We start from the raw sequence: 11,782 nt of genomic DNA on the forward strand, positions 1-11,782 counted from the left end.
ATATATATATATATATATCATTGTCGTTGTCATCATTTAACATCTGCTTGCCATGCTGGTATGGGTTGGGCAGTTTGACTGCAGACAATCTGATTTGGCAAGCTTTCTGCAGCTGGATGCCCTTCCTAACCCCAGCCACTCTGAGAGTGTAGTGTGTGCGTTTTACATGCTACTAGTGCTGGAGCCAGTCAGGCAGCACTGGCATTCATCACACTCAAATGGTGCTTTTAACTTGCCACCAGCACGAGTACCAGTCAGGCAGCACTGGCATCGGCCATGCTCAAATATATGTATATGTCATACAGGTGTCACTCATGTTACTGTCATCCCAGGTTATGCCATTTCATTTTGGGATATGGTCTGTGTTTTACCCTTGTGGAAACTTGGATAGATTTTAAGAATTTCTACTTTTTTCTTCGCCTAAAGGTTGTTTCTCAGTATTTCTTCTAAGATCATTGTAGCTAACAATTAAAAACATTGTAATCATAATATATGTGTGAGTGTGAGCGACTAACTGTTTGTGTAAGTGTCACTATAAGCACTTATGAAATATGAAGTGATTATTTCGCTAGAAATATTTGTGTGTGTGTTTGTGTATATTTTTTGAATATCAATAAGTATTTATCTATCTCACCAAATCATTTTTCTTATTATCATCAAGATCACTATAATCAACATGAACACAGCAACCATCACAGATAGCCAATACAATCACTGCCATCACCAACCAACAACTACTTAGAGACAACAACAATAGTATGAACATACTAAGAACTCAAATAAAAGTCAATCATAAAATAATGTGCTGTCTTAGTGTATTTTAAGAGTTAGATGAAATACCTTTAATCTTAGGTCAACGAGGTTTGATTTGTAACTAAGCAAGAACAACAATACCATTAACAAGAATAATATGACCATAACCAATAACAACACTACTACATACTATCACCATCACCATCACCAACATCAAAACCCATAAGATCAACAACACTGCTCTTAATAACCTACCAACTTCTGAATGAGCAACTAGTAACAATAGTAATAGTATCAGCTTGATAGTAATGTCTGTAACTACATATACTGTATGTCAGCGCAATAGCGTGTGTGTGTATTTATGACTCAAGTCAGAAGTGCAAGGGGCGAAGTGCACATGAACCTGGTAACCCATCTACTAACTGTAATATTATACAATATTTTTCTCCATCACCTTCTTACTCTTTCATCACATTTCTCATGAAGCAGTTCTTTCCCGGTGCTATTTTGTCACTAAGTATTTACAATGGATAATTGCTGATCACAGCTGCAATTGAATATACCTACAATTCATAATGTCTGGACAGAAACCACCAAATGGATCAGAAGGAAGTAGTTTGAAAAAAAGAAACTATAAACAAAACACAGGTTATTAAAATTGATGTTTTAAAAGGACTTATGTTGGAAAAGAAATCAGCCACATTTTCAAAATATTCATGCTTGTGATGTCTATAGTGAGAACAGTATGTGACAACAGAGAGAAACTTAAGCCAAGTGCTCAAGATGTTACTCTGTTAACTGTTAGTATCTTATTGTTTTTCATAAATTTGATGTGATGCTTAAAATGGGACATGGATGTATGGATCAAGGATCAACTCCATGCAATGTACCAATAAACATAATGATAAATAAAAATGGCCAAAAGCTTGTATGTTGATTTTCTGACTAGTTAAGGCTGATTTAAAGACTTGAATTTGTACAAACAAAAAATGTCTTGGGTAAGATATACATAGATTAGTTTTTTCAAACTTAATGCAAAGATTTGAGCTTAGCACAGCAAAGTAATAAAACATTTGTTAGGTTTACAGTCTCCTTACCCATCTCTACCTTTCTTTCTCCCCTACTCTTCTCTTTTTCTTTGGTGAGAGAGAGAGAAGCTCTCTGTGTTTGCTAGAACTAGGAATCAAATTTATTTTGAATCAAATGTTATCATCTTTAAAACAAAAGATATGGTGAATAATATGCCTGTAAAAAAAGGATGATCACAGCTGAAGGGCTAATTATAGGTCTACTGAATCAGGGCTAACATCAGGGTTAAACAACAAATCAATCCTATGAAATACTCTTTATTAAACATCTTGGTATATATATGATTTTAATAAAGCTAAATATAACTCAGTTTCTCCTAACTCTTCCAACTTAATTTATTTCATCATTAACTCTTAATATCCGTATGGCATAAATCCACCCAGCAGGTGGATCAGTCTTTTCTCTACTGTCTGAATCAAAATCCTCATTCATATTTAAGGAAGTTAACTCCATAGTCTAAGGGAGAAAACTTTAACCCTTTCGATACCAACCCGGCTGAAACCACCTTTGGTTCTGTAGTACAAATGTCTTGTTTTCATAAGTTTTGAATTAAAATCTTTCACCAAACCTTACTTACAATTTATGTTCCTAATGATAACTAAGTTATTTTACTAAATTCTTTGTTATATTTAAAATCAAAAGAACTACAGAGCATCTCAAAATAAATGCAGTAACAAAAGGGTTAATCCTTTCCTTTATCATTTATTTACATTCTGTAATGCTGATTATTAAAAACAATGCAAATATGACTGAATTTTGCCTATTCATTTTCTGAGTGTTTTAATCTTTTTATTAAAACTCTTGTGCATATCAGTTGTTTCTGAAGGGAGTAACTCAGCTTACCTATAAATTTTATAATGCAAAAGGAAATTTTTTTTTGTTTATGATGTTTGTATGTCCATGACTGTTACAAATTACATTTAAATTGTTACTAATATTTTTTCATTGTCCCTTTTGAGTGTATCTAGATTTTAGTTATTATGTAATAAATTAATAATTACGTGTGCATAATATTATTTTTAGCACATTAAAAGAAAACATTCTGCAATAATGCCAATTTTCACAAGTCTGGCAAGTAAATAAACTACGTGCCTTTGAATAAACAAACCCATTTTTAAGGTATTTTCTGCTCAAACACTGCAGTAGTGAGTGTTTGACTAAATAAATTTCAACAAGATGTTAAGAGTGTATTTGTAATTTACATTCTACTTTAAGACCTCTTTGAACCTTTCATAAATATTCATCAGTGTCATTGTTTTTAAATACCTCTGTTCTCTTACTAAACAACAATATCACCAGGTTATCTACCTGTTTAAATACATTTTGCTGTGCACCTATAGTTTCCTTGGCATATGGATTTGGATGGACATTACATCGTTATCTTTTATCTGTTACTTGTTTCAGTCATTAGACTGTGACCATGCTAGAACACTGCCTTGAAGAGTTTTCAGTTGAATGAATCAACCCCATTACTTCTTGTTTTAAGCCTGGTACTTATTCTATCAGTCTCTTTTGCCAACGTTATGGGGATGTAAACAAACCAACACCAGTTGTCAGGTGGTATACACACACACATACATGCATGTATATATACTAATACATACATACATATATATATATATATGTATATATATATATATATATATATAATGGGCTTCTTTCAGTTTCTGTCTACCAAATCCACTCACAAGGCTTTGGTTGGCCTGAGGCTAGTGAAAGACATTTCTCCAAGGTGCCACAGTGGAACTGGACCTGGATCTATGGGCAAAATTGCAGCATAATTTTTCTTGAGTGTTCAACATGATGTCAAAGCAACACATGGCTATTCAGGCTGTAAGCTGCTCATATGTACACATAATTGCTGGTAATCTATGAGATATCTCAAGGCAATTTAGTTTAACAAATGATATACAGGGTAATTATGGTTTGATTACCAAAACAATATATCAGTGAACACACATAGTTGATACAACTGAAATGTGCACAGTATCATGATTCTTGACTATTTTCCTAATTAAATTTTTTTTTTATTCCGTACAACTCAAACTCTTATATATAGTCATATTATCCAATAATTCTGTTTAAATAACTCGAAAGCATCATACATTAGAAACTATTTTTAATGTGTATTGTCTGAAACAGAAGGTGGTATGGTGTATATGATTGTTTATGCTTTAAATAAATGACATTTGAAAAACTATTGAAGAAAGGAAGAGAGCTATGATTGAGATGAATTTTTTTTAAACTATAGTATTGCTGAAAAAGAAGAGTTAATTACTAACAAGATTTCATAATAGATGTTATCTGTAATAAACAGGATATTTTGACAAAGCATAAATAGAACTAGCAAGTGCAGAAGTACAATGTCCTTTGCAGTTCTAGTTTAGCAAACAAAAACATAACTTATCAGCAAACCAAAGATTAAAGAGTACTCATGAGAGACGTACAGATCAGTCAAATAAATTCTAAATTTGATCAGGAATTATAATAAGTTGTCTTATTTGTGTAGCAGAATATCTATGAAAGATTATATTTAGTACATGTACTCGCGCCCCCAATTCAAAGATGCCTAATCACATTTTAGCTAAGCACATTTGGATTGAATAAGAGGGTAAGGTATTAAATAAGTTTTAGTAAACCTTATTAATTAGATTTTTCTAATAATTAGTGTAGAAAGATTGTCTTCTTAGGTCACTAATTATTAAGTTATGAGAGGAAAATGGTTGAAAAATGTAAAGAAAGTAATGAGCAACCAGTGATCATATTTTTAAAAAGGCGAATTGATTGGAAGAACTCTTAAATAATCTAGAGTTGAAACACAATCTCTTGGAGAGAGCACAGACTAATTTTAAAATGATTTTAGATTATAAATTTTCAAGAAATTATCAATATCTTTTTGGTTAATTATTTTCTGCCATTTTGACTTGCACATAATTTGATACAGTTTATAATTATAGAATCTTCATTGTTGACATGCCGTGTAACATTTTTTCTAAATCATATTAATTAGAAATTGTCATAAAGCTGTTCATATAACTTTATTATATATCCATTGAAATGTTAATATCTGTTTTTGAATAAAGATTTCAAAAGCTGCAAATGTAACAGACCAAAATTTCGTAGTTAAACTGAGGAATCAAAATGGTGTTTGAAAAAAGTTACAAAAGTAATCAAAGTATATAAAAGGATTATAGAAAAACTTCAAAGTCCGAGATGCCACAGGCTTCCCTTCCCAGCTTTTGCCAGTAGGGTTGATCAGAGGGGACAGTAAAAGGCTGGATAGCATGACAGTTTTCACATTCAGAGGTGGTAGGCACCTCATCTGGGATGCCACATACTGCAACACCTTCTCCAGAGGCGACCTGGTGTGTTTGGTTGCCAGCCCAGGCTTTGCTGCCATATCAAGCCAAAGAGGGTAAAATGTCAAGGTACCAGCCATTCTCTGGCAGACTTGTCATTGAGCCTGTGGTAGTGGACATCTCTAACATTTTCCCTCCCACTCTCATACTACATCCTACTAATATCAAAATAGAGATGGCTATTTGTGTGAGCCCCATGAGTTGAAGTAGCTTTTTCAATGTGTCTCCCTCACCTGCCTCCAAGGCAACGTTGTTTCCATTTCGTCCACTGGGACCATAAGGCAGACAGATAAGTCTTTTTATTTGTAGCTGTTGTATCCCTTAATAAGATGTATTGAAATAACACAAGTTTCTAATAAGGATGATAAGATAATAACTATAACACTGCATATAATAACACAGAAAGTAGATGATTAATCCTCATCACTGTTCTATAGCCTTTTTTTTTATTTGAAGGTATATGTTGAACCTATCTGTAGTATAGTAAATCACTGCTTGCATTGCATCTTTCATTACCTGTTTCATTATCTGTTTCAAGAACTCTAACATGCTGAGATTTGATATCACTTCTGCCTATATTTCCTACTACTGCATTTTCCTATGCTGCATTTCCCTCACTGCTCAGGGTGCCTTTTATCCAACACTCATCATCTGTTTGCATTACAACCTAAAATTGCAATTTTCTTTCCTATATATGTCTTCTAATACCTTTACTACTACTGTTCTGCTTTCTCACATGCAAGTTAACATTATATGTCCTTCACTCATTTTTCTCTAGTCTTGGCAGATCAGTATTCAGTACTCATACACTGTTATTAAAGTAGTGTAACTCCCTTATAGTTACTTTTGTTGCCATCAGAAATAATAGCCCTCAAAACAGACAACATCATTTATTATGTATCCTTGATTAGCAAATTAAACTACCTATCATGTCTAAAAAAACTAACTACTACATTGCATCAGCAACCAGAGCTGTTCATTATTAATATCATTTTGTGGATCCCCTACTGCTAACTACTACATGCATTCATCAAATATTAATTCTTGATTTTCTATAAAATTAATATGCTTTTCTTGTTATACAAAACTGAGAGTGTGTTCTAGAGTTATCAAAATAAAAATGGATGTAGCTGTGAAAATTTGATAATAAAGTTAGAAAGAAAAAATGAAAGAAAGAATTATTTTCATACAGAGTTCCAGCATTGGAATTATTACATATCAAAATGCATGTATTTGAAAATTATCAAAATTTCTTTCTTTCTAAATTCTTGTGATTATTTCCTTTTACTGATTATATAAAATGTGATGATGATAAAATGTGACTTCCTTTACTTCTGTGAAGACAATTGTGAGATAATGCTTTGCTGAAAGAGCACTGTAACATATAAAGGTCTGGAATACTAAGCTTATTCTGTACAAAGATAGATTGTGATATACCTTCTCATTAACTTCAATTTTAAAATTATAAAATCACATAACAATACAAGAAATTTAATTTTATTACAGAAAAATTAATCCAGAGTTAATCCAGCTCCCTCCAAAGTTATATGGAAGGATTTATATTGTATATGAAATGATACAAAAAATATTTTTCTTCAGTGTCATTGTCTTATATAAGGTGTATATATAATTTCTCTTTTAAAAAAAATGCACTTTGCATTTTTATAAGAAATAAATTCCTACAGTTTTATTGTATTTTTCAAGGAGTTTATTATATCCATTTGAACAGGATACTTTTGTATACCATTTCTAATTTGAGATAACAGTATTATTGATATTGGTTTCAAATTTTGGTACAGACCAACAATTTCAGGGGAGAAGATAAATTTATTACATCAATCCCAGTGTTCGACTGGTACTTATTTTATTACCCCTGAAAGGATGAAAGGCAAAGTTGACTTTTGCAGAATTTGAACTCAGAACGTTAAGACAGATAAAATACTGCTAAGCATTTTGCCCAGCATACTAATGATTCTGCCACCTTGCTGCCTTAACAGTATTATTGATATTAAAATAATAAATACTACCCCAACAGCATGCATTTACTGTATTTTCTTTCATATACAAAGCAATAGCTTTGTACCTAACAGAAATAAAATATTTATTCAGTTTCAGTTGCTTTTTTTAAAAATAATGTTTGGTATTTAAATAATGTTTGTTATTCATTAATCTTTATTTATTAAAATATTTATTTCAATATAACATACTTATTTATTATTTTGCAGGAGCAAATTTCATCTGGAGGTTATGTTCTTTTATCTTCATGTCTGAGGACTATAAAGTACAATGGAAGGAACAGATATGTTAAGGCTGCATATGATTGAGAAATGTACCGGTGCTCAAAAGAGGAAACAGATGTCTCGTCGTTATCAGCCTAGACCAAAGCAAGTGTTTGATGATGAAGAGGATGTTGCTCCTCTTAACCTTTCTCTTAATGACTCAAATTCCTATTCATCATCCATTGATGAAAGAAGAGAGAAAAATGGAAACTTGCAATCTTCCATGTCATCATTAACAAAAGTGCAGTCTGCTCCAAACCCTGGTGGGATTCCAAACAGTGATTCACTTGGATATGTGAAATCAGAATTGGATACATTAAAACCTTGGAATGAAAATGGCTGTGATATTACAAGAAGGAGTTCTCCTTCTAGTGAGTATCCAAGGAATTCTATAACACAACTTATCCAATCAAAGGACTCACCCAAGGAAATACCAAAGTACAGAAAGCCTCACAAACATACTATTGAATCTTTGCTTGAAAATGAAAAACCAACTCAAAAACCTGATAATTTTTCATCTAATCAAGAAGTTCCAAAGCAGTTTGATAGTTATGCTGTTAATACAGACCATAACAAAAAACTGACAGTAATTCTCCAAAAGATTACCTCACGAGATGACTGTAAAAGCCAAACAAAACAGCCTGAGTCTAATGTGATGCCAGTAAACATTTCAATGTCTGCTACAGATCCTGCTGGTGAAACGAAAAATGCCCGATATGAAACTCGTCATAATCGTAAAACAATTCATCCTATTTTATATTTTAGTGATTCTGATGATGATGAATTTCCTCCAGTTTGGAATTCAAGGCGAGGTAAAAAACGTAAAAAGCGAAGTCCTAAATCAACGTTGATAAAGAAAAGACTAAATAACTCAAAGCCAGTCATACCTAAGAAAATATTGCCTAAACCATTAGTTGCATCAAGGAAGAAACCCAAGAAAAAATCTTTATTTAGGATTCGACCTCGTATTTATCTTCCAAAATCTATCAAAGCTCATTGTGAGATTTGTGATAAACCTTTCCGAACATTAAGCACCATGAAGAAACATTTACTTCTTAAACACAATAAATCATCGTTTTCACATTTGTCATTTAGCAAATGGTTACGTTCTCATTATAGCTACTTGAGAAGTTTTTACAGAATGATAGCAGTTTATAATCTGCCAAATTTAAAAAAACAATATACATGTTTGAGGTGCCAAAGAATATTTAAGCATTATAGTACCCTTCGTCTCCATTGTAAAATGAATCACTGGAAAGGTTGTCATGCATCACCTTCAAAGTTCTTTTTCAAGGATGGCAAATTAGTAAAAAGCAAGATTTCAATACCATCCTGGAAGACCAAAAAGAAGAAAGAGCTTAAGAAACGTGGTCGAAAACCCAAGCCACTTTATTTGAAAGGTTATAAGAAACGAGAGTTCCGCTGTCCAATTTGCCTCAAGTACATTGCTTCCAACAGAACCCTAGTGGTACATTTGCTACGAGTCCACTCCTTAAAGGAAAATGAGATTTCATGTAGTGTCCTGCAAAATTTGCGATGTGTAGAATCTGATTGCAGCTTTGAAGGGAAATCACTCAAGTCTCTTTCTGATCATGCACGTCAGGAACATCCAAGTGTACGACATTTTTGCCCATACTGTAATCGTGGCTTCTATTTGGAATTTCTGCGAGACAAGCATGTGCTCATGAAGCATAAGTACCGTGAGCAACTGTTGAAGTTTGCTTGTAACCATTGTGGCAAGCGATATCTACGGAGATGCCATCTGCGAATGCACCAATATTCAAAACACTCAATACCACATAATGTCCAAGTAAGTAATTGTATAATTTATTCATATATGTGTTTGTATCTGTGTGTGTTTGTTTGCTAGTGTGTGTGTGTGTGTGTGTGCAATCATGCATACAATAGCAAGCATTATTCACTTAGGATTTCAATAAAGTAATTATAAATTCTCTTTCAGTATTTTTGATGACTATCATTAAACACTGAGTCAACTTCTTTAGTTTTTCATTTAATATTTGAGGAGAAAATTTGACTGTTATTCAATGAAAATGAATGATTAGTGAGCTGAAATAAATAGATTTCTAATAAAAAGAATTTATATGAAAGCCTTTGTGGTAACACTTATTTTAGTTTCAAAATATTTTTATCTTAGAATGAATATTCTTAAACTAATGCCTAGTAAAGGTTTGTTGTACTGCTGAAAACTTAACTGTGTAATTCTATATACGTGTACAGACTTGGGCACACACTCACACATACATACAAACACATGTAAATATAATCCTTAACTACATATATCCATGTTCTTGTGTACGTATATGTGAGCATGTGTGTATATCCATACATTGTAGTCGTGGGCTAGAATGCAGAGGACTTGAGAAGACTGAAAATAATTAAGCTACCATGCTTCTTTGGATGTACAGTGTAAGTGCATATGAACAACAAAGTACAAATGTCTTGAGAGAAAAACTGGTTATAAAAGAAGAATCAGATGCAGGTTACAAAAATGAAAACTGTGTTAGTATGGACATGTGTTAGGCATGGTTGAGGACAGCTGTATAAAGAAAGGTTTATAACTTAATGTGAAAGAAGTTTCCAAAGGAGACCTAGGAAGATATGTGTCAAAATGGTAGAGGCTCACCTCAGGCTCTTGAATCTGATGGAGGAGAGGCTAAAGGACCAGGATGACTGTCAATAGGCAGTTCTCAGGAAGACCCACCAATCTCTGCAAAACTAAGATTCTGGAACATAATGGGTGTATATACACACATTTGTGTTTGTGGGTGTGTATGTATGTGTGCATGTTTTGTCTTGTGTATCTGCATACTTCACCAGTTTTTCCCTGTTACCACATATCCATCTTACTCCTGTGCTCTGCATTCAAATTTTACATTGGTCACCTTCAACCACAATACATACAAATCATTTCTCTCTCTCTCTCTCATTCATTCTTCCCCTGTATACTGTTCTATTGCTACTGTTCTGCTGGTCTTCCCTTACTACTCTCCAACACATTGTATCATTGTGCATCTACCACACCTTATGCACCAATCATTAAATTCACCACCACCCCCAACCCTGCCCAATTTCTACAGTTCTTGCCTACTCTTTCTTACTTTCTATCCGACATATACTTAGCATCCCCCAGTCACTTCTACTCTCTTTGTACTTTGAGGGTCCAACTTGAGACCCCCCTCATCACTATTTTTATCATCATCTAGCTCTATCCAGTTATTCGCATTCTCGCTTACATAATGGGAGTAGTCATGTTTCTCCTCTCCAGCAAGAAATCTGTTCTGGCCCCTTACCTCACATTTTAAACCTTTCTGCTGCAGCCTGACACAGTTAAAGGGAATCTTAGTTGTGCAAGTTACATATTGACATCACTAGGGCTGCTGCCACAAAAAAAAAAAAAGAAAACAGCACTCTATGCACGCTGTAAAATGGTTGGTGTTAGGGAGAGTATTCAGCTATGAAAAACATGGCAAAGCTAACATTTAAGTATGATGCAGTCATTGAACTCACCAGATCCTCTCAAACCATCACATGCCAGCATAGAACATGGACCCTGAAGGATTATTATATTTCCTTCTCTCTCTCTCTCTCTCTCTCTCTCTCTCCCTCTCTCCCTCTCTCTCTGTACATATACACACACACACACACATACATGGATGGATGTGCCTATACATCATATTCATTTACATATATATTATATAAATACATGTGTATATATATTAACATATATTGTATATATATATGTATTCGAGCATGATTGTTGCCAGGGCTGCTGACTGGCTCCCGTTCCAGTGGCACGTAAAAAGCAGCATTCAAGTGTGATGGTTGCCAGCGTCGCCTCACTAGCCCCTGTGTGGATGGCATGTAAAAAGCACCATTCGAGCGTGGTCATGGGAGGGCTGTGTGGTAAGAAGATTGCTTCCCAACCACATAATTTCGGGTTCAGTCCCACTGCATGACACCTTGAGCCTACGATAGCCTTGAGTTGACCAAAGCCTTGTCAGAGGATTTAGTAGATGGAAACTGAATGAAGCCCATTGTATATATCTAGATGTCTATGTGTGTGTGTCTGTGTTTGTCTCCCACCACTGACAACCGGTCTTGGTTTGTCTATGTCTCCATCACTTAGCAGTTCAGCAAAATAAACCAATTGAAAAAGTACCAAGCTTAAAAGAAATAGGTCCTGTGGTCAATTTGCTTGATTGAAACCCTTCAAGGTGGTGCTCCATCATAGCCACAGTCAACTGACTAAAACAAGTAAGAAAAATTAATAAGATATATATA

At 33.9% G+C, this 11,782-nt stretch overlaps 1 protein-coding gene across 2 annotated transcripts in view; it reads left to right on the plus strand.

The window, feature by feature from the left end:
- Positions 1-11,782, plus strand: part of LOC106881251 (zinc finger protein 729) — a 233,811-nt gene that overhangs the window by 174,894 nt on the left and 47,135 nt on the right. For both annotated transcript variants that reach the window (XM_052967047.1, XM_052967046.1), the window contains one exon: positions 7,427-9,290. In XM_052967047.1, coding sequence (XP_052823007.1) covers positions 7,488-9,290 — 1,803 coding nt within the window. In that variant the 5' untranslated portion in view covers positions 7,427-7,487. The remainder of the gene's footprint in view (positions 1-7,426; positions 9,291-11,782) is intronic.

This window comes from Octopus bimaculoides, chromosome 4, assembly GCF_001194135.2.
Source record: "Octopus bimaculoides isolate UCB-OBI-ISO-001 chromosome 4, ASM119413v2, whole genome shotgun sequence".
NCBI lineage: Eukaryota > Metazoa > Mollusca > Cephalopoda > Octopoda > Octopodidae > Octopus > Octopus bimaculoides.